The sequence below is a fragment of the Eschrichtius robustus genome, chromosome 8 (assembly GCF_028021215.1).
Source record: "Eschrichtius robustus isolate mEscRob2 chromosome 8, mEscRob2.pri, whole genome shotgun sequence".
Lineage (NCBI taxonomy): Eukaryota > Metazoa > Chordata > Mammalia > Artiodactyla > Eschrichtiidae > Eschrichtius > Eschrichtius robustus.
The window spans coordinates 21,163,316-21,189,578 of record NC_090831.1 but is presented as its reverse complement, the minus strand read 5'-3'; the positions used below and the strand labels follow the sequence as shown (position 1 = coordinate 21,189,578).

At 36.8% G+C, this 26,263-nt stretch overlaps 1 protein-coding gene across 1 annotated transcript in view; it reads left to right on the top strand.

Annotated features, from left to right (window-relative positions):
• The first annotated feature begins 560 nt into the window (after nucleotides 1–560).
• The window catches only part of FAM185A (family with sequence similarity 185 member A), a 66,093-nt gene continuing 40,390 nt past the window's right edge, over nucleotides 561–26,263 (top strand). The window contains exons 1-4 of the mRNA XM_068549925.1: nucleotides 561–1,204; nucleotides 3,723–3,832; nucleotides 9,273–9,365; nucleotides 14,549–14,687. Of these exons, the coding sequence (XP_068406026.1) occupies nucleotides 778–1,204; nucleotides 3,723–3,832; nucleotides 9,273–9,365; nucleotides 14,549–14,687 (769 nt within the window). The 5' untranslated portion in view covers nucleotides 561–777. The remainder of the gene's footprint in view (nucleotides 1,205–3,722; nucleotides 3,833–9,272; nucleotides 9,366–14,548; nucleotides 14,688–26,263) is intronic.

Below are 26,263 nucleotides of genomic sequence, written 5' to 3'. Positions count from 1 at the left end.
TGGTAGTGATCCTCTTGCCTAGGGATTCTCCATCCCAGGGTACCCCGCACTAGTTTATGAAGTTTGGAACTAACCACTCACTGAGGGTACTCCTATTTTGCATCTAGTTCTCACCTTTAAAAGCGCAATTTCTTACCACTTCCCTCGGTCCTGATCCTTATTTAGGCTCCTGTTTTTCTCTGTGAGTTTTGGCTTCCTCGTCTCACTCCAAAGCTCCACCCTCGCCAAAGAAGTAGCGTCCTCGGTATCCAAGGAAACCACACAGCCTTGCCCATCTGTCGCTTTCCACGCTTTCCATTGGCCAGTTGAATTCTGGTGTTTTTTTTTTTTTTTTTTTCCCCCCCCCCTGTCCCTCCAATGGATAATTGGCTAGAGGGAAGGAGCGCTTGCCCTCCGAGTCCCGTCTAACACCCGCTCTTACTAGCCTTAACTACCTTGCGCATTGCCTCTTGGGAAATGTAGTTTCTAAGCCGCCAGAGCCCTTCGATGTCTGACTCCATTAGAACTACCTATCCCACCGGCCTTTGCGAAAGGGGCGGGAGTAGGCGAGGAGTCAGGGTCAGGGTGGATACTTAGAGCTTTGAAATTCCAATTTGCCGCCGAGGCGTGTGTAGCTGAGGTTTAAATTGCTGAACTAAGTGAGCAGTCTTGCTATTGCTTCAGCACACCCTCTCAAGTGTCTCCCTTTTGACTTGAGCCGGCACAGCGGCCAAGTCGACTGGCCGTGGCAAGACTAGCCTGTGGCTGAGGTGATCTGAGGGAGCGTGAGAGCACGCCATGTTCGTCTCCTGCTCGGGATGGGGGCCGGGCTGCCTCCGGCTCTGTCTGCTCCGAGTGTGGGCCCGCGAGGTCGCGGGGCGCTGTGCGTGTGGGGCCTGTCAGGCCCGGCTGTACGGCTCAGGTGGGTCCCAGCCCGATGTCTCTCGGTCTGGTCCCGCGCGCCGGACTCTGAAGGAGTGGGCACTTCTGGTGAGCCCTTTCGGCCGGCTGCGGACGCGGCTCCCGTGCTCCCTAGCCGTGAGGCCCCTGGACCCTCTCACCTACCCGGATGGCGACCGCGTGCTGGTGGCGGTGAGCGGAGTGGAGGGTGGGGCCGTGGCCAGCCTGCAGGTGAGGTACGACGAGGCGCAGAAGGAGGTGGCCATCGTGTCTGACGTCATCGACCCCCAGGCGTCCGTGGAAGTGAACGCGCCCCTGAAGTTTGGCAAGTGAAGTTTAAACGGGCTTGGGTCCCAGGGCACATCCAGTGGATTTATAGAATTAGGCCGACGTGCGTTTTTAATTGGTCCTTTTGGATCTGGCTTTCCAACCTAATTTACAATTTACGCCTTCGGAGGTTGCCTCTTTTTTTCAGTTATGCTTTGGGTTTCTGGGCAGTAGTTAGGAATTAGGTTCTCAGTTACAGCAATTTTTTAAATTGAATGGAAACATGATTTGGAATAATCTAAGCCGAATAACATTTGTGGAGCCCCTTCTGTTCTCCTTTGGCACTTTGTTCCTATTTGTGCACTGCACTTTGTCGGTAACAATGTGGTGTATTTTTCAGGGTTAAAGCATCTTGATAATCCACCCAGTGGCATGGCAGACGGTCCGCGTTTCCCCTTGCTCACCGCCTGGCGTCTGTCCCCAAACAGCCTTGTCTATAGCATGTTCCATCGAACTTGGACCAGGTGTTTGGTTTCTAATAGGCACCCGGCTTCTTACTGAAAACGTCCCCACTCATTTTGGCCTAAGTAAATTTTCTCTGAGTAGCAGGCCATGAAGAAAAACACATAGTAAGATTACCTGGGAAACTTCAACTGATAATGGCTGCCAGATATGTTTCCTAGGTGTTTGGGTTCCATGTTATTTCTCACATGGAAACGACTGTGTACGCAGCACTTTTCTAGGAAAGTCTTCCCTGGCTCTCCGCCTTCCCGGGACTGAAGGAAGATACTAATGAAGATCGTAATAGCAACTAACACTTCTAAGATAATCTTTTCCAATCCTTACAGTTGCACTGTATTAAAGACACTGTTATTGTCACCATTTAAGATGAGGGAATCGAGATACAGCAAGTTTCATATACTAAGTATTTATTGTGGGTGAACAAGTAGAAGAAATCCATGCCTTCATGAAATTTAATTTGTAGTGGGCTTAGATCAAGAAATATGCCTATTTTCTCTCAGATATAAAGTGGTGGAGCTGAGATTTGAACTGACTGGAGTCTGCTGAACCACTATGCCTTAATTGCTTCTCAACTTTTAACTAGCCTAGGTGAATAAGAGACCCTGATCTCAAAATGTTAACAGTCTGGGGTGGGGAGGAAGATTTGCCAATGTATTATGTAGTACAAAATAGACTGAGTGTTGAAATAGAGATAAGCAAAATTTTATGGCAGCACAGATAAAAATGGAACTACCCAAACCTTATTATTTGCTGATTCCTCTTTTTAGAGCCAGAATCTCATTTCCAATTTACTGTTAACATGTGGATATTCCACAGGCCCCTCAAATCAACATAATTCAATTTTCCTCATACTTACTCATGTTCCTCCAGTTTGTCTATAACCGTTTCAGTGAATGAGTGAGCGTAGCATTACTACCACTCAGTATCTAGCCTTAACTTCTCTACCCACCTACTGAGGGTAGAGTATATTTAGAATTTGTTTTCTTCTCCCCATGCCTATCATTACTGCTTGAGATCAAACCTTAAGTTGTAACACTACTTAACGGGCTGAAAGTTTTGCAGTTACATTTGCATCCATGTAAGTATGGGGTAAAATTGTCTTTTTATGTATTTTATATTAATCCCAACCAAAATTTTGCCTTTATAGAGACTGCCATATACTCAACTGTAGAAATTGATTTTTATGCCATAACTATTGGAATTGTAGTGCTAAGACCCCAGTAGTTTGTGTTTGGGGCAGCATTACTTCTCTGGTCTGGTTTAAGGGAAATCATCAATATTTATTTCAACTAGGTATTAAATATCAGTGTTTTAAAGATTTTTAATTTTTATACAGAGACACCTAAGGTTACACCTTAAATTGAATTTAAAGTTAAACTTTAAAGCTAAGTATGGCTTATTTGCCAGACTTTCTTCATATATATCACTGTTATTTATCCACAATTTTGAGGTTTTAATATTATTCAGTACTAGATTTTTCAAAGTTGTTCCTACTTTTTATTACTTCAAATACCTTGTGATATAGCTGCATGATAATATCTTCATTTTTTACATATGAAAGGTTAGAGGTAGGATTTGAAAACCGAACTCAGTAGGCTTTTAACTTGGGGGAAGTTTGGGAACAAATCTTTAAACTTTCATGAATATAAAAGAGAATAAGCTAACTGACTTACCCAGTTCACCATAATGACTTGTTAACTTGCTGTACTCTTACTCAAATCTGTGTTTGTGTATTTTCTCGGTGGTGAAGAGGCTTCTATGATCTTCTATAAGAACTGGAATCTTTGACCTGCTTTACTTATCTCCTGTTACTTTCTCTCTTTAGATGATATCCGCCAACAGAAATAACTGCTTTTTAAAAACTGGTAGAAAAGGGCTTTACATTTGTTCCTGTTGCTGTGGTGGAGATCCCTTACCTTTAGAGAGAGGCTGCTGACAGCTGTGTTCTTTCCAGGATTCAGTAAACTGAGGAGCTGGATTTCTGCGGGACACTGAAATGCTTTGGAGCTCATTAACCATAGTACTAACTTGGTTTTTCTTTTTTTCATTTCTAGATTTGAATATCAAGTCGTCAGGGTCTGGCTGTGTAAAAGTCCAAAATATTGAGTGTGATAATTGCAGAATTGAAACTGAACAGGGGACCAGCATCTTACAGTCAGTTAAGGTATAAATATTTTTCTAATTTTGTTTCAACGTTATTTTTTAAAACACCTTAAACTATGAACTACGGTATCAAATTAAGGTTATTATTTAAGCATCATTTATTGGAAATATTGAGTATCATTTATTCATCACTCAGAAATTCCTTGCAAAAAGTTTGTCAGTTCTGTTATGAAAGTATAGAGGTTGTAGCAACTTTGAAGGTTTTCGTCATGTTCCTTTTAGATTTCATTTCAAAGTGTACAGCGATACTAATAATACATTCTTAGTATTCTCAGATCTTACTAAGTTTAAGAAATTTTAGTTTTAACGAATGATTTTCTTCCATTTATTAAGGAGTAAGGAAAAGTCATTAAGCATTATAAATTTGCTTAAAATATTAAATTAATCACAGTTTTAATGTACCAGGTAGTTCATTACTTAAGGATTAAGTAGGTATTTGTGCTAAACAGCAAATGATTCATCTCACTTTGTAACAACGCTTTTATATTTAATTTTCTTAAAATTAGATTGGTCTCAGCTCTAAATGATTTCAAATACATCTCTGATAAGTTCTAGCTTACTGTTACTACTGGTACTACTTACACTTGCATATTCAAAACTCAGTACTTCTGTGAACTTTGGTGGTATGTAACTTTGTTGAAGTCGGTCATCTTTGCTTCATAATTGCAAAACATTTTCATTTTTAGATGCATAAACAGTAATTAGTATGATTAATTGGATACATTTAAAAATTTTTACATTATTTGTTTTGTCCCAGCCACCTTTATTTGCACACCTACCTTTGGCATGTCTTCACACGTGAACCATTTCAGTAAATTTAGTTGCACAGGGACTTACCTGGTGGTCCAGTGGTTAAGACTCCATGCTCCCAGTGCAGGGGGCCCAGGTTTGATCCCTGGTCAGGGAACTAGATCCTGCATGCCGCAACTGAAAGAGCCCACATGCCGCAACAAAGATCCCACGTGCCACAACTAAGACCTGGCGCAACCAAAAAAATAAGAAAAATTTAGTTGCACAAATATCAAAAAAGATTAAAGAATACTATTGCATATCCTTTTGGAAAAATGAGATGGTTCCGGTTCTTGTAAAAGATTGCACAGTGAAGTTTTCATGTTGAATGACTAAATGGATGAGAATACCATGGTTCCTTTTTGTCCTTATAAATATATTGGTCACTCATCAATGCTTGAATTTCAGAAATTCATCTAGAATACTGTTCTCTGGAGACTCAGAGTCTTAGATTTTCAATTTCACAGCCAAAATTAGAAGCTACTGTACTGCTGTCTGTCTCTTTGCAATCGTCTTTTGATCCATCTGATAATTCTGAAAGATCTATTTTTTCAGTTTTCTTTTTTCTGCCATTATGTGCATAAAATGAAAAATGACTTCTCAACTTTGGCACTGTTGACATTTTGGGCTGGATAATTCTTTGTTGTCAGGGGCTGACCTATGCACTGTGGGATGTTTAGCAGTGTTCCTGGCTTCTACCAACTAAGTGCCAAGAAACACACTGCTCACTTAGGACCGTGAAAAATATCTCCACACATTGCCAGATGTCCTCTGGGGGACAAAATTCCTTTAGTTGAGAACCACCATTTGAAGCAAGTTCATCATTCTTCTGTTGTCTTATTCTTTTAGACATTTTCTAGCATAGTTAGGAATAATTGACAAATAATAATGAAATAACTACTAGGATAATGAAATAGCAAAATGTTATGAGACATATGAAAAATAAGAATACTAAGATCCCATAATGTATTTTAGATTTACAAAGGAGTCCAGTGAACCATTATGGTAATTTTAAGATAGAATGAGTTTTATTCTATTTAAAAAATGAGTAAAATTTCTATTTATTCTTTGGGAGACCTCTAAGAAAGAATAAAAGTCATGAAATATCAGTCCTACAAATAGAATAGCTCAAAAAAGAAATTCAAGGATTAGAATTGGGCCCACTGAATCTTAATGGTAGTTAGGAGAATTAAGAGGTAAGAGAATTATTCTTGAGATCTTAGGATTTAACTGACTTAAATTCAGAATGGGAACGCTTCATGAAATATCTGGTTTAAGTTTTAAATATGGTACAATATCATTTTCTCTAATTAGTGATCACCTATTAATGTAAGTTTCTCTTCCACTCATTTTCAGGATGTGAAATATATTTGATCTATGTTATAAGATGTTTATAGCAATAATAACAGCTACTGTTTACTGAGTCCTTATTATGTACCCAGAAATGTAGCTAAGGCTTCATTTAATCCTTGAATTATCTCCTTTTTATCAGGGAAGAAACTGTGATCTACCAAGAGATTAAGGAACTCATTTAGGTTCCCACAGCTAATAAATTGAGCTAAGATTTGAACTTGGGTCTTTCTGCATTCCAAGCTCATGCTCTTTCCACCTTTCCTTATTGTCCAAGCAAAATGCTGACAGTACAGACTCACTGAATGCCACATATTTACATTTTTAAAAAATGCAATAGTAATAGTTTATATTATACTAAATAGCTTCTGATTTATTTAAACATTTTAACTACTTTGTTTTGCATATTGAGGCAGGAGATAGATGGGCCCCAGGGTAAGCAGCTGGAGTTCATTCCCTGTGGACAGAAACTTCAGAATATCAATAACAGGACAATCGAGAGAGGAGGCTGGGCCCTGCCCAGATAAGAGATAAAAGACCACATATTCCTTATTCTCAAAGTCAAGGAGACTTTCCCCGACTACACATGCCCAGAAAGGCTTCTTGGAGGTCCAAAAGGGAGGGGGCGCCACCCCAGAGTAAATGACGTCAACTACGCATAGGCCTCTTTGCTAGAATCCATCTTGGCTGAGAGATGCGCGCGCACACGGGAGGATCCTGAGATATACCAAATACGGACTCAGAACCAGGCAAAGCAAGATGATTGGCCAAAGGAAACCTGGAAGAAATGCCCCATAAAAGTGATTCAAACTACCACAAGGGGGCGACTCTCCTTCTGAATCCAACCATGTGTCTATTCACAAGAACTGTACTTTTTCCTCCTAATAAACACTTTACTTGCTTCACTACTTTCTGTCTCTATGTGGAAATTCATTTCTACACAGCTGACGGTCTAGGGCCTTGTCCCTGGCCACTGGTCCCCTGTGGAATAGTGGCTAGGATTCAGAGCTCTCACTGCTGCTGCCTGACTTCAATCTCTGGCAGGGAACCGAAATCTTGCTTCAAGCCGCTGCAGGCCGAGGCCACCCAAGATCAATATGTTTTTAAATTTTATAATCTACTTTACATTTTTTGAAATTAGATGAGCTTTGAACTTAATGATAGCTATTAACATTTTTGTGCTGTAGACCTCTTTGAAAATATGATGATTATTTCCTTAGAAAAAATGCACACATATGAAATTTTGATTACAATTTCATAAGTTTCACAGACTCTCTAGAATGTCGTGTAAACTTGGTTAAGAACTCCTGATTTAAATAAAATAACAGTTGTTTTGGAGATACTTTTTTCTAAAGTTCATCAGTTACTTGTCTGCTTGATAAAGACTGTATTAAATACAGTTTGACTTCTGACTCATGTTTCTATGGGCATGAAGTCTACAATGCTGTAATATAGATAAACTTTTTAAGAATGATTCATTTTGCCCTTTTCACTGAAATTTTTTTTTTTTAGAAATTCACGTTCTTTTATTTATTTATTTATTTATTTATTTATTTATTTATTTATTTATTTATTTATGACTGTGTTGAGTCTTCGTTTCTGTGCGAGGGCTTTCTCTAGTTGCGGCAAGCGGGGGCCACTCTTCATCGCGGTGCGCAGGCCTCTCACCATCGCGGCCTCTCGTTGCGGAGCACGGGCTCCAGACGCGCAGGCTCAGTAGTTGTGGCTCACGGGCCCAGTTGCTCCGTGGCATGTGGGATCTTCCCAGACCAGGGCTCGAACCCGTGTCCCCTGCATTGGCAGGCAGATTCTCAACCACTGCGCCACCAGGGAAGCCCTCACTGAATTTTTTGAACTTCATTCCTGGGCCATTTTACCCAAGGTTTTACTGTTTTTCCCCCTGAGTAAAACAACCAGAAGGTATATGGTTGTTTTGAATTTTTTTTCCCACTTTTTAGATACGTCTCTACTGTTGCTGGTTATGATATTGGTAGGTTTGCTTTTGCTATTTTTCTTCTTCTGGTATTTACCTATTCTTTTTCTCTTTATAGATGTGGTAGAACTGAAGACTTATGCAAATATTAAGGTGAAGTAAGCTACCCTAAAAAATAGACCAAACATCTAATGGCTCACACACAGCTATAGTTTATTTCTCATTTGTGTCCAAGAGTGTGGGTGACTTGTTTCTATTCAGGTATTGTAGGTTCCCTTCATCTACTGGCTCTGCTATCTGTTAGAGCCTTATTGTAATATACATTCACCTGGTGGAAGGGGCAGAGCACAGAGAAGGCACATTAATTCTTCTAAAAGCACCAGCCTGGAAATTGCACATAACATTTCTATTTATGTTCTGTTGGCAAGAACTGAGCAGCACCTAAGAGGTAAGGGAAGCTGGAAAACATTGTCTCTTCATGGGCCCAGCTATACTCTTTGTACTTTGGGAAAATTGGATTTTTGTGGACCTATCATAGTTTCTGCCACAGTTGCCAAGTGTGAAATCAAGTGTTACATACACACACACACATTTTTTTTATCTAGCAGAGGAGGCTAACTATAACTGCTCTTTTCTTAGAGACATTTTCATTTAGTTCCAGTTTCTGGGCTGTGTTGTACTAGAAAGTTTAACAGTCAGTGGGTTGTTATCCTAAGTGTGAATATATACTTCTTCAGGTGACTCCAGCAATAAGAGTGTAGGATTTGAAATCATACAGAGCTTGATTCTGTTAGTTTAGATTTTGTTGTTTTCTAATGTGTCACCTGATAAGGTTGTTTAACCTTTCTGATTCTTGGATTCCTTCCTCTGTAAAATGGGAAAAATATAATGCCCATCTCTCTGAATTGTGAGAATTAAATGTTAGTTCATGTAAAGTAGTGAACGTTGTTATTTGGTGCAAAGGAAATGCCAAGTAAGTAATAAATATTACTGTTATTAATAATGATGAATATTAATAATGATGAACAGTGATTATTGTTGTCATCCTCATCATGATTTATGTTTAGTTAGCCATTGTGATCTTTGATTCCCAACCCTTTCTTCAGTGAAGCTACCAGAACACCCAAGTATCTTTTTTTTTTCCTTTGAGTCCAAGGAGCTTTATTTAATCCCTTTAACAGCAGTTGACATTCTTTTCTCACAGATGTTATTATTCCAAACAGTGCATTTCTATTCATTTCTATTTCCTCTTTTACTGCTTTATTATTATTTTAAAAGAAATGTATAAAATGTTGGAACATTTTTTATTAGTATAAGTCAAATTTATTGTCTCTTTTTCTATGTGTGTATTTTTGTATTTGTCTTTCAGAGTCAAAAATTACATATTCAAACAAAAGGAGGTAAAGTGATCTGCCTGGGAACAGTTTATGGAAATACAGATATTCATGCATCAGATAAAAGTGTAAGATTGTAATTTTCTTTTTTAGTACTTGCAATTTTGCATCTGGTTGTCTCACACAGTGGGTAGATTCTACAAAATTTGTGGCAAAACATTCCCTTTTTAATGCATTTGAGTTCATTAGTAAATTCAAATTTGAACTGAGATGATTAAATATTATATAATTTAATTTTAAATTTGTGATTTAATACTTTTGATAGATATTTAGTTACTTATTTGGAATCAATAACATCTTTTTTTAACTTTTAAGTTTTATTTTACTTTTTTTAAAGTTTTTTTTTTTTTTTTGATGTGAACCATTTTTAAAGTCTTTATTGAATTTGTTACAATATTGCTCCTGTTTTATGATTTGTTTTTTTGGCCGAGAGGCATGTGGAATCTTAGCTTCCCGACCAGGGATTGAACCCACACCCCCTGCACTGGAAGGCGAAGTCTTAACCACTGGACCACCAGGGAACTCCCTCAATAACATCTTTAAATTCTTAATATTTCTTTAAAAAAATTTTTTGTATTGAAGTGTAGTTGATTTACAGTGTTGTGTTAATTTCTGCTGTACAGCCAAGCGACTCAGTTATACACACATATACATTCTTTTTTATACTCTTTTCCATTATGGTTTATCCCAGGATATTGAATATAGTTACCTGTGCTTTACAGTAGGACCTTGTTGTTTATCCATTCTGTATGTAATAGTTTGTGTCTACTAACCCCAAACTCCCAGTTCATCCCTTGCAAATACTTAATATTGAATTCTAATTCTGAAGAGATTTTAATCTTAATGATCATGGGTTAAAATCAGTCATTACGTAATACCAAAATAACTGGGATTAAATTTTTCTTATTGTTAGGTTTAGTTGAGTATTTTTTCCAAGACCTGTTTATTTTGCCTTTAGGCAATTTTAGGAGGAGTTTCAAATCTCAACTTTCTTCAGTGTTTTCCACAAGATGGCACCATTAGACAGCATTACTGTTCTCCAAAAGCTTTTATTAGCCATAGGAACTTTGATTGTTATAAGACAGTTTGCATTTTTTCAGTCAACTTTTGTTGCTTTCTGTGATTTAGCATAGTATTAAGAATAAAGATATAATTTTGAAGTATAAATTGTCAGTTTTTTAGCATGATCAGTAACGTTTTAAATCTTTTAGAAAGGTCTAAGCCACCTGTTATTTTACAGTTAGACAATTTGCAAGGATTCTTTTGTCATAAATTTGTTCAATTCCGTACTCAGCTGTATTCTCAGATAATTGGTGGGGAGGAATTGTAGATTATTGTTGGCATAATTAAACAAGGTAGGTTATAACACTAATTGTTCTACTGTTGTCACTTTTATTTTCCATCACCTTTCTCTTAGAACCTGTGGGAGACTGTTTAAACCCAAATATTCAAATTTATCTTTTTAAAAAGTGTTGAAAGACACTGCCTGGCTTTATGTGGCAGCTGTTTTGAGACAGCATTTAGTTTCACCTCTCTGATTGTTGTGGTCTTGGAGGTGCAAAAGGGAAATTGGACAACTGTAGTTGCAGAATATTGCATATTGATGTTCAAATATAACTATCAAAGAAGAATTTAAATCACCTTAATTATTTTCTATTTTTAATATTTTGACCACTGTTTCCACTCATTATTTATCCTCTCAACTTTCATGGTTTATTGAATATTCATTTATTCCTACTTTCTGTTATACTATTTTGTTTCCTACCTGATGGAGTTTTGTGTTGTACTAAAGAATCAGTTTTTTGTATTTCTTTCTATTTATATTATGCATAGTGTTAATTTTTAAGGCATATTTCTAAGTTTGTGGGGTTTTATATAAAATAAATTCTTATGAAATATGTTAACTTTTAATATACAACTTCCATAGAAATGTGTTTTGGATATTTGAGAGGCAGCATAGTGTATTGGTTTAGAACACGTAATTGAGAACCAGAGTACCTGGGTTCTGGCTCAGCCACTTACTAAGCTCTTTAACTTCAGATGAGTTATTTAACCTCTATGTGTCTTGGTTTTCTGGAAAATAGAATAATAGTAATGACATTAACTCACACAGTTGTTATGAGGATTAAATGAGTTAATACATAATACAGATAAGGTACTTAAAATAATGTCTTGCATAGCTAACTCCATTATAGTGTCTATAGTGACTATAATGATGATGATAAAGGTAAATAAAACACAGGAAAGGTAATTTGGCCAGTCCTAGACCTACCAGTTAACTTTACTGAGACTCTGTTTCATTATTCATAAAATAAGGATGGTATTGTTTGTTTTTTTCTGCTCAGCAAGATTGTGAGAGTCAAGTGAGCATTATAAACACTTAACAGTATATTCTTTATGTATCATTTTATATGGAATGGCTGTTTTTAAATTGTATCATTAATTTCAGTATCCTAAGTTTGATACAGACAAGATAGAAATCCATTGTATCTGATTGTTGAATGAATTGATAATATAGTTATCAGTTGACCTTTCTTTCTTAGTTTGGGTTACAAGGCCACAGTTTTTCCTTAAAACTTCATTTTCATTTTATAATGTTGATTTATAATAACTAAACTTTATGAAAAAAATTTCCTCTTGTATAGAAAAGCAAATTAATTTATAGCACTATCTCTCTAAGAAAGGTATTTTTGGATCACTTTTTGTTCTTTCTTTAAATATCTACTTAATAAGCAAGCTGTACGGTTTAATCTATTTTTTTGAGTGTTTGTTCCATTAGCATTAGTAACTGTAAATAAGATCCTCAATATTTTGCTGTAAACTATGGTGTCCTAAGTTTAATTGTTCTAGTTAGTATCTGATATAGTGCATTATATATGGCCCTTAGTGAATTTTCTATTTCTTTGAAATTAATTTTACAGATTGATTGGTTAAAATAGCTATATTATTGTGATGAGGAGTGTTGTACTTTTGCTTGCTTTCATTTAGTTTGGTGGGGTAGGGGAGGATATTTTTTAGCTTCCTACAGGGTAAGATATTTAGTGTTTAATGAACAAAGTAAATCCTTGGCAATTTCCTGATACTCATAAGGAGTGTCTTAAAAGCTTTATTTGGTTGTGGGGAGAGTCTAATCAAAAGTTCCCCCTTGCCAATAAAGACACAGACCTACTAGAGAATGGACTTGAGGATATGGGGAGGGGGAAGGGTAAGCTGTGACAAAGTGAGAGAGTGGCATGGACATATATACACTACCAAACGTAAAATAGATAGCTAGTGGGAAGCAGCCGCATAGCACAGGGAGATCAGCTCGGTGCTTTGTGACCACCTAGAGGGGTGGGATAGGGAGGGTGGGAGGGAGGGAGACGCAAGAGGGAAGAGATATGGGAACATATGTATGTGTATAACTGATTCACTTTGTTATAAAGCAGAAACTAACACACCATTGTAAAGCAATTATACTCCAATAAAGATGTTAAAAAAAAAAAAGTTCCCCCTTGCCAGTTCAATTAAGTTTCAAATATTCTTTCAGCATTTATCTTTTGATATTCCCTAAAATAGCCTCACTATTTATAAAAAGCTAGAGTATTCATACTTGTTGTCTGCTTTATGGAAATACTTGGAGAATTTTAAGCTATGCATAAAGCAACTTTTCATGAAGAAATTTTGTAGGTAAAGGATAAATTTTTTCAGAAATTTTAAACCTTACTATTACACTGAGGAATGCAAAATGTGTATTCTCACAAATTTGAATGTATATAAAATATCTATCTTTCTTTGACAGACTTATTGAAACTAGATTTTAAAATATTCCTATGAATCCATAATTAGCTGTAGCAGATAAGCAATTGGGTGTATTTTATATACCTAATAAAAGTTCATTAAAAAACAAAATTATATACTTCAAATCTGGACGACAAAGTAATTCTAGTTTGCTTCCCATAACAACCTCTGGGTACCTTAATTTCTCTCTTCATAGTTTATCTGTCTTCTAATATTTTAGTATTTTTGAAACTCAATTCTTATTAAATAATATTTTGAACTCAACAATTTTTGAAGGAAGTATAACGATTGAATAATACTGATGCCAGTGTGTTGAAAAACAGTGATGTTCTTTCTTTAAATACCTCAGTGTAATGCTTGAATTTGACCCTGGGCAAAACTGTGGCAAGCCTTCCTAGTGATTCAGTTTTTATGTCAACAATTTTATATTAACGCTCACTTTATGCTTATAAAACATTTGTTTAAAATACTATAAAGATAATTTGGAATCCTTAATTAGATACCTTCATTTTACATTGGGCTCAATATTTGAGACATAAATGAATACTGAATTTTGTTAGAGAAGTTTAGGGATAAATACAAAAATCCTTCCATTTTGTTCAGTGGAAAGCCACTGACTAATTAGATGTAAAGTGGAAAAATTCTAGAAATAATAGTGTATTCACTACGTTAACAGATGAAATGCGAAAAATCATACGAGAGTCCAATAAAGTCAGATAAAGTATATGCTAAAATTTAAAACCCATTCATGAGTTAAACAGCAACAACAACAAAACAGATTTGCGATAGAAGGGAACTTCTTTAATCTAAAAAAAAGAGATCTAGAAGATATCTATAGCAAACACCATACTTAATGATGCAATGTTGTAAGCTTTCCCTCTGAGAATAGGAATAAGATAAGGATGCTTACTTGTTATCTCATCACTTCTATTCACTGTTAAATTGGAGGCCTGAGCCAGATTGTAAGGCGGGAAAGAACAGGAAAAACAGTGTTAATATGAGGATTAGAAGGGAAGAAATGAAACGATCACTTGTAAAGAATATAATTATGCATGTAGAAAAATTGTTTTAATTCAGGTAGATTGTTAAGAATCAGTTAAGTGAGTTTAGTGAGGTTTTGGATTTAAGGTCAAATACAAAAGCCAGTTAAGATAAAATGAAGTTTAAAAAGCTATCTTTTATAATGACATTTAGAAAACATCAAATAGGAATAAATTTAACAAAAGATGAAGAACTCTACATAGAAAATATAAAACATTATTAAGAGAAATTAAAGAAGATCTAAATAAATGAAGGAATATAATGGGTCTATTCCACAGAGAAAACACTGTTGCTCATAATCTTGTAATTAGAGCTGGGGAATTGAAGACAATAAATTGACCGTGTACTGTACATATTAGTTGCCCACTAATTCTGGCTTTTTACCAATCTTCATTTTATAATGAACTGATTTGAGTCTTTCTCTTACTAGACTGTGACTGTAGATAAACTGCAGGGAAGTTCTGTTAATGTATCTACTGAAGATGGTTTGCTGAAAGCCAAGTGTCTTTACACAGAATCGTCATTTCTGTCTTCTGCTGCTGGGGATATTACATTAGGAAGTGTTCATGGTAAGGTGACAGAGGCCTAATACATCTTAGATATGCCACATAACATAAATTTTAAGAGATGACTGTGTTTCTTTGTAGTTGAAGGAGGATCTGCCATTAGGAAGCTGCCCCTCTAAATAATTAATTGCAGACTAACCATCTTTTAAAAAACCCACAAAATAAAGTGACTCATAAGGTACTGAATTTTATTTTGGCAAGAAATTGAATATTATGCTGTTATACATGAAGCTAATAATAATTCTGATTTTTAATGCATTTCTTTATAGAAGGCAACAAACAACAAGGAAATATGTGCAGGAATATTCAGAGGAAAGCACAATGAAATAAAAGCAGTGTTAAAAAATAAAGATGGATTCTGAGTGATAGCTTTTATGTTATGATAGGAAAGCTAAGGATTAAGTAAATTAATGAAACATTTGTGTGGGATCCGATTATAGCAATTCAGTGATACTAATTCTGGCTGAAATGCTTTATGTGTATCAGTACTAGCACCAGGTCCTCCCAGTGCCCTGCCATTTTCAGTTTTCTTTAATTAAATATCATCTTGTGACTTTTAAAACATGTCTCTGCAGATATGTAATATTACTTAGTTAACTTTTGTGTTACTGAAAGAAAAGAAGAGAATGTAATGGTGAAGTAATATGGCAAAGGGCATGCTGGTATTCAGTGTCACTCAGCATGCTTCTTAAATTCCCACATAGCAGATGATTTAAGTCCAGGTATGTTTTCTGAACTATGTACACATAGAATTAAGAATCTCTTATCCTGGCAAGTAGTATATACACATCTGCTAAATGCCTTTTGGACCATTTTCCAGGAGTTATAGACAAACTTTTGCTGTACGTAGTCCACTCATTTAACTTCTGTAGGAAAGCTGAATATAGTTATCTATACACTTTGGTAAAACCTCCAGATTTTAGTAGTCAGCATGAATTATTAGGTGGTATTAGAAAACCTGGCTAGTGCTAACCATGCTATTTAGCAAATTGGCAGGTAGTCTTACAGTTAAAAAAAAATCTGAAAAAATGAGTACTTATATGCTTGAAATAATTCTTGAACCTCAATTTCATAGTTAAACCTCATCAACCATTCTTGTAGGGTTAAGGTATTATTTGAGTCCAAAATAAAGCAAATAGTTTTGTTAGTTATTCATCAGTTTTGTTGTTTTTTGTTTTGTTTTGTTTTGTTTTGTTTACTCAGGTGTGCCTTGAATAGTTCTGGTAATTTGTAACTCCATATTTTAACAATGACTTTTATGTAAGCATTGCATTTTTAACTGTTAATTGTAACTAAAAGTACTGTACTTAATATATTGAGTAATTTTTAGTGGAAAAGCAATTCCTTATCATGTCACATGTTGATTAACACCCACGATAAGAACAGCTCTGTTCTCTGCAGTGCTTTATACCATGTTTACACTGAATTCATTAATGTTTAAATTTTTTTGCTTTCTTTTAAGTAAGTTGAGAATTGAACTTGGTACATTAGTAGCTTACATGATAGTAAAACAGATGTACTTTTTTTGAAGCAGTCCTCAAAATACTCTAGGTCTCTTTTTTTTTTTTTAAACATCTTTATTGGAGTATAATTGCTTTACAATGGTGTGTTAGTTTCTGCTTTATGACATAGTGAATCAGCTATACATATACATATATCCCCATATCCCCTCCCTCTTGCATCTCCCTCCCACCCTCCCTATCCCACCCCTTTAGGTGGTCACAAAGCACTGAGCTGATCTCCCTGTGCTATGCGGCTGCTTCCCACTAGCTATCTGTTTGACATTTGGTAGTATATATAAGTCCACGCCACTCTCTCACTTCATCCCAGCTTACCCTTCCCCCTCCCTGTGTCCTCAAGTCCATTCTCTACGTCTGTGTCTTTATTCCTATCCTGCCCCTAGGTTCTTCAGAACCTTTTTTTTTTTTTTTTTTTAGATTCTGTATATATGTGTTAGCATACGGCATTTGTTTTTCTCTTTCTGACTTATTTCACTCTGTAAAATACTCTAGGTCTCTTGATTACTTACAGTGGCTGAAATGGAAACAAATTGCTAGGAATAAAAGAGTTCATTCTTTAGCCTTTGTAAAACCTTTTATATTTACTGACCTTTATTGTGAAGTCAGATACCTTTCCTTCGGTGGTTTCCATCTGAGCCAGACCTAGATCCTCTTTTGAACTGTTGTCTCTGGTTGGGATTTTGAAAGAAGACTCTGAGATGGAAATTAGAGTGTAGCAAACTTACCAGGGAGGCCTGTGGGGACCAACGCCATACAAAGGAACAAAGCCCAGTTTCCACAGGAGAGGTTAGACTTGGTAAGTCTCAACAACCCCAAAGGGGTGCTCTGAAGCTGGGATGGTCCTCAGAATTGTCTCAAGTTGGGGTGAGGGGAGATGGACCTTTATGTCCCCAATCCTTAGATGCAAACTGCCCCAGAAGCACAGTGATCTTGGATCAAAATGGCTCTCTTCAGATAAGGCAATTCCCTAAGAGAGCAGAGAGCTGAAGACTGTCTGCCAGCAGTATTCCCAATAGGTAGGAAAATAAGCCCTGCAGTTACAAAGGGGGTTCTGAATGATGGCTCATAGCACCCACTACCGTTATATTTATTCATTCGTGCAGTACATGTATTGACTACCTACTGTGTGCCAGATTTTCAGGCACGAAGGGTATGAAGTTGGGCAGGAGATGATATCTATCCTTAAAGAACTCACGGTCTAGTGGAAGGATTGAGCATCACCTTTCTTGTTTGTAATACTAGTAGAGCAGAGAGAAGTAGGAGAAGGGAAAATTTGATCCAGTTGCCATTGTAGAAGAGGTTCCATGTTGTTCAGCCCTGCTTTCTCCATCTGGTCCTTGGCCCTCACTCTGCTTGGTTTTTCAGTGGTAGTAAGTATATGAAAGAGAGAGATTTGAAAAAACCATCTGCATTTCTTAGTCGTACTCTGTGCCTGCCTACTTTTTAAATTACCCTTAAGAGAGGCCCAAGTTTCTTGCCTCCCCCTCCTATGCCATCCCTATTTCCATCCTTGTCCTAAGGGATTATATGCACATGTTCCTTGAGTTTGGAGTGTGGAGGTGGGATGGGTACGGAAGAACAGGCAGTGTTCTAGCCCTACATCCTAATAGGTTAGAAGATTAGAGTCATGACTGGTGGAAGGAAGTCCCTTTGCTCTAGCTACTGGGATTTTAGTAGGGAGAGATACCTCCCAAGGATCATCCCAAGCTGGAACTCTGAATATATATTCCACTGAAGTCTTTGTTCTAAGTGGTGATGGTCATATAACACCAATTAGATCTATATTTTGGCTGTATTTAAATAAACTAGCTTGGGAATCTTAAAACTTATTTTTACAGGAAAATATGTTGCTACTTCTAAACATCTGATTTACAGAAAACAAATTCATAAGAATATACACATTCTAAGACCTGCCTGTTCAGGATTTATTTAGTTTGGCTTCTTTTTCTTTTTTTATGTAAATTTATTATTATTATTATTTTATTTATTTATTTTTGGCTGCATTGAGTTTTCGTTGCTGTGCGCGGGCTTCTCATTGCAGTGGCTTCTCTTGTTGCAGAGCACAGGCTCTAGGCACAAGGGCTTAAGTAGTTGTGCCTCGTGGGCTCTAGAGTGCAGGCTCAGTGGTTGTGGCACACGGGCTTAGTTGCTCTGCGGCATGTGGGATCTTCCCAGACCAGGGCTTGAACCCGTGTCCCCTGCATTGGCAGGTGGATTCTTAACCACTGCACCACCAGGGAAGTCCAAGTTTGGCTTCTTTTTCTTAAGGTAGATTTTTTTTTAAACCCAACATACAGATGTTGTAAAAAGCCATTTGTACCACAAATATGATGACAATAACTGTCTTTTTCATAGATTTCATAGGTATATGAGTTTGGAGCCCTTGTGTCAATAGGTTGGGGGTGGTTGTTTGAAAGCAAACATGTATTGAGTGCCTAAGTGAGCCAACCCATTTTATTTAATGGATAATTGGCTGTTTACAAATGAAGAAAACAAAACTTAGAAATGTCTAAATGTTTGCTCTCAATTATAAGTTAATTAGTGGAAGAGCAAGAATTCGATCCAGGTTTCTTGACTTTTTAGGAGATGTTTTTAAACAGTGTTCAAACAAATGTTTGCACATAGCCATGGTGAATTTCTTGATTGCAACCCAAATTCCATCATTACTTTTAGGGCTACCTGGGTCACTCTAGAGATGTTTCCTCTAGACAGACAGCACTACAACACAGATGCACTGCTTCAGCTGGGTTCTAGATTGTAAACTCCAATGTCAGGATTTTTGTGCCTTATGAAAATGTGGTGTTCCATATAGTGTTCGGGTTCAGCTTAGCTCCGTGGAGCCATTCAGGGACTCGGTTCATTCTTTAAAAGTGATGCTGCTATCTTCAGTGTGTGGCTTCTAAGTCTCCCATGAAAGGAAGACAGAGCATGAAATTTATTTCTTGTCTGTATATTCTTTTTGCTCATATACCCTGATGCAAACTAATACCCAACATACTGCTGAGTACTTAAGAGGATGCCCAGTAATGAGGAAAGGGAAAATGAAAGGAGTAATATGTCTTTCCTGGCTTTGCAAATTGACTCCTATGTGTAGAAAAGGGGAAAATCTATCTTAAATGGTTTTCAACATGAAATTTTTAAGTAGAGCTAACGATATTTTCTTGGTAAGAAAATGAGTAATCTAATTGACTAGTAATATTTACTATTTGTAATGTTGGTTGAATCACATCTATTAAGTATCTGTGCCTTCTAATACAAAACAAACTAGTTTGTTCATTGACTCAACAAATATTCCCCAATGTTCTGGCACTGAGAACCTAGGGGGAGAATGAGTACTTGGATAGTTTGTGTTTAGATATAAAATTTTGTGACAGTTTACTATCTTGATTTCCTTCTAAATTACAAAAAATTAGATTCTGTGTAAAGTACATTTTATTACATTCTGCTATTTGAATATTTGTGATTTTAAAAGAATTCTGTACATGTATATATAAGATATACATGTATTTATATGTATTCTAGTAAATATATTTTTAAAATATAAATATATAGTCTCCTGACTTAGAAAGAAAAGCTTCCTTGAAATGGTTTGCTGGGATTGATTTTATTTATGACATAATTTAAACTAATTAGGGTTAATATGTAGGAGTACTCATGACAGTCATTTTAGTGTTTTATATTTAACTTATGTTATTATTTGGAATAAATGATTAATGAATAAAACTGCATTTAAAATATTTAGATTCCCTATATAACTTAGGGTCTTATTTTAGACTCTTCGGGAACATACATTAATACATAAATTGATGACTATTAGTTTTCTCATTTTTCTGTACTTCAGAAGTCCTTTGTTCCCCAAAGATTTAGCAATTTGTACATGCTTAAACTCTTTCTTAAATAATTACTTTGGATTTTAGAAGCTTTCACAGAAGTAAAAGTTATACAAACTATACAAATACAGTTGATCATTTTGATAGCACTCAAAATTTCTTAAAGAAATGTCTCAACTTGCTTTAAGAAGGACATATAGGCTCCAGTGAATTTACAAATCTTCCTTGTGAATTTAGAAAGTCAGAAATAGTATAAAATTTTAAAAGAAAGGAACTTTTTTTTTTTTTTAATAAATCCAGTTCTTTAGTTTTTAATTTATTTATTTATGGCTGTGTTGGGTGGGTCTTCGTTTCTGTGCGAGGGCTTTCTCCAGCTGTGGCAAGCGGGGGCCACTCTTCATCGCGGAGCGCAGGCCTCTCACCATCGCGGCCTCTCTTGTTGCGGAGCACAGGCTGCAGACGCGCAGGCTCAGCAATTGTGGCTCACGGGCCCAGTTGCTCCGCGGCATGTGGGATCCTCCCAGACCAGGGCCCGAACCCGTGTCCCCTGCATTGGCAGGCAGACTCTCAACCACTGCGCCACCAGGGAAGCCCCAAGAAAGGAACTTTTATTGGATTAAATGGAACTCTTCATGAAGTTCATGAAAATGCTTTGTTCTAATTCTAGTGTTTATTCTTAAGTTCATTGTGAAGTTTGTTTGTCATTTTAACACAGGATAATTTATGTTAATGTTGAATCTGGACACTTAAAACTTTTTTATATGAAATACCAGAGAGGAATTACAGCTTCCTTTGTGGTGCAGACAGCATAGTTTTTTTTTCATGATTTAGACATATGATAAAATATGTTGCTATTTCATGCAGTGTTTGGACTCTGCTCAGGTCCTTAGAGGGACTGGGCTCCTTCCATAAAGGTGATGCCGCCATTTTCAGTGTGTGGCTTCCAAGCTTCCACTAAAGGAAGAGAGATCATAGAGGATCATGTGAGAAATTTGTTAGCCAGCATGTTTTCAAATGACTTTAACTGCAGAAGTCTGAGATAAAGAGTTTAGTGTGTTCTAAGGAAGGAGAAAGGCACACAAGTATTAGGGGGTACTGGCAGTCTGTGTCACATCTTATAGTTATAATTGCTCTTTCTCAAATGTCTATGAGTTTCTCCTCTTTCCACACCCCCTTGCTATTCTCCAGGATTTCATCCTTGTTTCATTGTTTTTTCAATTCTTTCTTTTCCTTAGGCATCTTATACACTTTTGAGTCTCAACTACCCTTGTATTCTGATAATTCAAATATGTATCTCTAGTGCTGACTTCCAGCTTATACATCCATCTGCTTAGTAGATATAGCCATTTGGATCTTTACAGGCTTCTCAAATGACTTCACATTTCTAACTTCTTTTCTCCTACTTTCCCAGCCCTCACCTCCCCATCCTCATCCATTATATAATCCTCCTCCTTTATTTCCATTTGCAGATTCTAATATTACCATGTACCTAACTTCCCAAGCTAGAATACAGAAGTAACCCTAAATTACTCTCTCTGTCACCTTCCACATCTATCAATCCCAAAGTATAGGTGCGTTTTATCGTCTAAATATTTCTTCAATCTATCCCAGTTTTTTCTTTCAAACTTCTACTGTTCTTTTTTTTTTTTTTTTAATTTATTTATTGATTATTTTTGGCTGCGTTGGGTCTTCGTTGCTGTGCGCGGGCTTTCTCTAGTTGCGGCGAGTAGGGGCTACACTTCATTGTGGTGCGTGGGCTTCTTATTGCTGTGGCTTCTCTTGTTGCAGAGCACGGTCTCTAGGCACATGGGCTTCAGTAGTTGCAGCATGTGGGCTCAGTAGTTGTGGCTCATGGGCTCTAGAGCGCAGGCTCAGTAGTTGTGGCGCATGGGCTTAGTTGCTCCACGGCATGTGGGATCTTCCCGGACCAGAGATCGAACCTGTGTTCCCTGCATTGGCAGGCGGATTCTTAACCACTGTGCCACCAGGGAAGTCCCGAAACTTCTATTCTAATTCAGATTCTTGTCATCTCTTGCCTCAACTCTAACAGTAAGTTTGCTTCCAGTCTTGCCTTCTTCAAATTCATCCTCTTCACTATAGCTATGGTTGGTTATTAGAAAGGCACATTGAACATGGCATTCTCTTACCCAAACCCTTTCCTACTGCCTCAGTGACTTAGCTAACTTACTATTTCCTTTTTCTGACCTTATGCTTTGTCTTCTAGAATTACACAGTCTCTTACTTCTTCCTGTATATATTCTTGTTTGTTCTTTACTTCTGAGTTTTTGATCAGAGCCCTTGATCATACTGATCAATTATAGTCTTCCTAAAATGATTTTCCCAGCTTTCTTTATCTCATTGACTTTTAGTAATCTTTTAGTACTCAGCTAAAGCAGCCTTCCCCCATCTCTGGCCTTGCATTGACCCATAAATTCTTGCCTTATTAAAGAGCAAAGGTCATGTTTTATTTACCTCTATATTCTTAGCATTTAGCCCTGTGGCTTGCAAATAAAAAATCTCTCTCTTCCTGCTCCCGCAGCCCTCCCCCTAAAACAGAAGCACAAAAAGGATTTAACTTTTAAGGATATTTGATTTCTCTGTTTGGATTATGAAAGTGTATGTGCTGTTTTTATCATAATTACATTTATTTTAGTGAAGAAAAATAAACTAATGTTTATCTTTAAATCGATAGCTTATTTTTCCTCTGACCACACTAGAATGAAGAGTTGCTAGTTAAGGAGAAGTATTTATTTTCTCAAAAATTGGGGTTTGTGGAAAAGTTTCATAACTTGAAAGAGGAGTAAGCACACATAATTATTACAGACCATATGGCATCTGCTTTATTGGAAGGAAGGCTTTTACAAAGATCTACTCCTCTCAAATAGTTGATTTGTTTATTTTCGGTGGTTGGAGATGAAATAGGTGAAACCAAAATATAGAAAATTGTGTTAGTAATGCCCATTTGGTTGATTTGTGTACTTTACAATATTCTACCTTATTCCACAAAGTATTTGAGATAAGAGTTTCATGCTGTATATTTTAATGACTTTGGAATATTTCTGTTTAGGGTAGAGGTTTTCTAAATATTTTGATAAAAGTGGAGAATTTTTTTTTGTTTATTGCTTTAAAAATCCTTTAGCGTTGATAAAAATATTTTGATATATTCTTTATATTTAAAATTAGTTCCATACTTTTGTTGTTCTGTTATGCTTTTACCTTACAGAACTCTAACATTCAAGAGAGATGTAGTTTGAGACTGTACAGATTCTGCTATAATGTGAACTAGTCCTCATTTTTTAATGGATCTAAGACTTCTATTTTATGGCTCTAAAACCATTGTTTTCTTGATCACTTCACTTTCATCACAAGCTCTAAAGATTAACTTTTTGAGAAAGACCACATTTTCTATTTTCATTTAAAAAAGTAAATTTTTACTGCATTCACTGAAGACTAGTATAAGGTAATAAAGCTCCAAAATTTTGTCTTGCTGAGTGGGTGACTGAACTTACTACTAGCTGAATGACTGACTGTAGAACTATGTCATAGTTCTTTACTAATAGTTAAAATCACAAATATCAGGGGTCTGCTTTACCTTATTTTTGAAGTATTCATAAGGTGAAAACAGTAAAGAGAATTCTGAGTGTCTCACACTAGCTTAATTTTCCTAAAGATTAGGAAGGAATACAAGATGTTTTTCTTGTATTGTTGCCTATCTTGAAATTCTTCACTGACTCCTTCAGTATAGGATAAAGTCAATAGACTAAGCACTCTATGGTTCTTCTACAGATTTATTTTTACCTATTTTTCCAAACTAATTTTGAACATTTGTTCAAAAAATAATAGTATTTACTATGTATTGGGCAATATACTAAGCTCTTCAACTATAACACTAAATAAGAAAGACTTAATCCCTGTCCTCATAGACTCGCCTAATTGCTCCAGCCTAACTGATGAGCATGATTTAAATAATAGCATGTATAGTTATGCCTTTTTACCTTTGCTTACTTCATTATTTTTTCCACAAAATCCTTTCCCTTCAAACATCAAATTTTACCCACCTTTCAAACTTCAACTCTGGTGATATCTCCAATATCACTATTCTCCCTGTTCATGCCAGGTCATTTTAGTCTGTTTCCTCTGAATGGCTGTGGCAACTAATTCATATTGTTCCGTTACAACATTCACTTATAATTATTAATAAATTCTAATTTTTAACTTCTCATGTGTGCATCTCCCCAGATAGCCTATATAAGATTTTGGATGGCCAGTCTGTTCTCTGCAACCCCTGCAAGTGATTCGGGTCCTTCCCACGTGCAAAACACACTTCCCTTCCTTTCAAGGTTCCCAAAGTCTCATCCCCTTACATATCTCCTCAGAGTCCAGAATCTCTACCTCAAAATCAGATCCAGATGTAGATGAGCCTCCTTGGGTATAGTTGCTTAAGTATAACTCAACTATTCTTCTTCTGAATCTGAAGACCTGTGAACTAAAGAGACAAGTTCTTTAGCCCCCTCAACCCACATACGCCACCTACACACTCAGAATACAAGGATGGGATATGCGTAGGATAATTTCCATAGACTTTCCTGTCCAAAGAGGAGAAAATAAGGGGCACAAAGGAGTCATTGGTCCATAATGATTTTGAAATTCAGGTGGGCAAACGTTGGAGGTTACTTGATTAGATCTCAAGGCTTTGCGATAATTCTTTAGGGTTCCAGGCTTTGCCCTCTGAGTCATCCTCCCTTTTTCATGAAATGTAGCATGTGTTTGCAGCTGAGGAGTTTTCTCAGTCTGCTTCCTGCCAGCAGAATTTTGGGGGTTGAATGGTCTCATTTCACTTTGTACTGTCACTGTCCCTTTCAGTCGAAGTTAGCAATGTGTTTGCTGATACACTTCTCTCAAAAATTTTGTCAGCCTCCTGTGAATCAGATTGGGGTTTATTCCATTAGATAAAAGCCACAGCCAAGAATCTCTTCAAAATATGGACTTCTGCAGAGATATTAAGATACAACGCTCTCAAGCTTTCTAGAGGACCTGTTGTTTGACTGAGAGGATCTGTGAGATACCCATAATCTGTTTAACGGACTTTTTGTATAACTGATTAATACTGTGAGGTATCACCCTTGAGCTTTCTGGAGTCTTAACAAAAGATTTTACAGTCAATCCACCAGTTTTATTTTTAGGCCGTGTTCTGGCCATGCCCTGGATTCAAACTTTGTATAGAAGCCATTCTTACCTTTAGCATCTTTTGCCATCTTGAGAAGCTGAGACTTTTCAAAATCATTCATGTCCTGGTCTTTCTGTTGTTTAACAGTCCTTTCTTTAGTTTAGCTTATCTTTCTTCTCTTGTATTTTACTTAAACGTCAAGGAAAAATAGGCAGCACCTACCACACTTTGACTCTGCTTGGCAGTCTCCGTGGCTAGATCATTCAGTTCATTAGGCACATTTCCTACTTTCCACGTTACTGATAGTGACAGTGTTGCAGAGTTTCCAATACTACTTAACAGGGATCTGCCTTCCTCCAGTTTCCAAAAACATTTTCTTCTCTTCCTTTTGAGCCTTCATGGGAAGCAGACGCAAAGTCCAGCTTTCTACTAACACACTGTTCAAGCAATTTAGGCTTTCTCTACCATGCTCCTAAAAATCCTTCCAACCTATGCCTACTGCCAAGTTCCAAAGCTATTCCAGTATTTTTAGTTAGTTATTATGGCATCACCTCACTTCCAGCTTTCAAAATCTTTTCTAGTTACCTCTTCCTGTGTAACAAATTTAGCAGCTGAAAACAACAAACATTTATTTTCTTACACTTTGAATGGGTCAGGAATCTGGGTGTCGCTTAACTGGGTCCTCTGCCTCTAGATCTCTCTCGAAGTTGTAATCAAGGTATCAGCTGGGGCCATGGGCTTATTTGAAGGTTCAGCCAAGAGAGAATCTGCTTCCTGGTTCACTCATGTGGTTGTTGGCAGGATTCAATTTAGATTCTGTTGGCTTGGGGCCTCTTTCAGGTCCTTGCTCTTGGGTCTTTTTCATAGGGCAGTTGACATCATGGCAAGCTGGCTTCCATCAGAGCAAAAGAGAGCTGGCAAGACAGAAGCCAGAATCTTTTTGTTACCTAGTCTTGGAAGTGACATCCCATCACTTTTGCCCTTAGTATTCTCTTTGGTAAAAGCAAAGCAAATCTCCTACACATGAGTGGAGGAGATTATACAAGGGCATGAATACCGGGA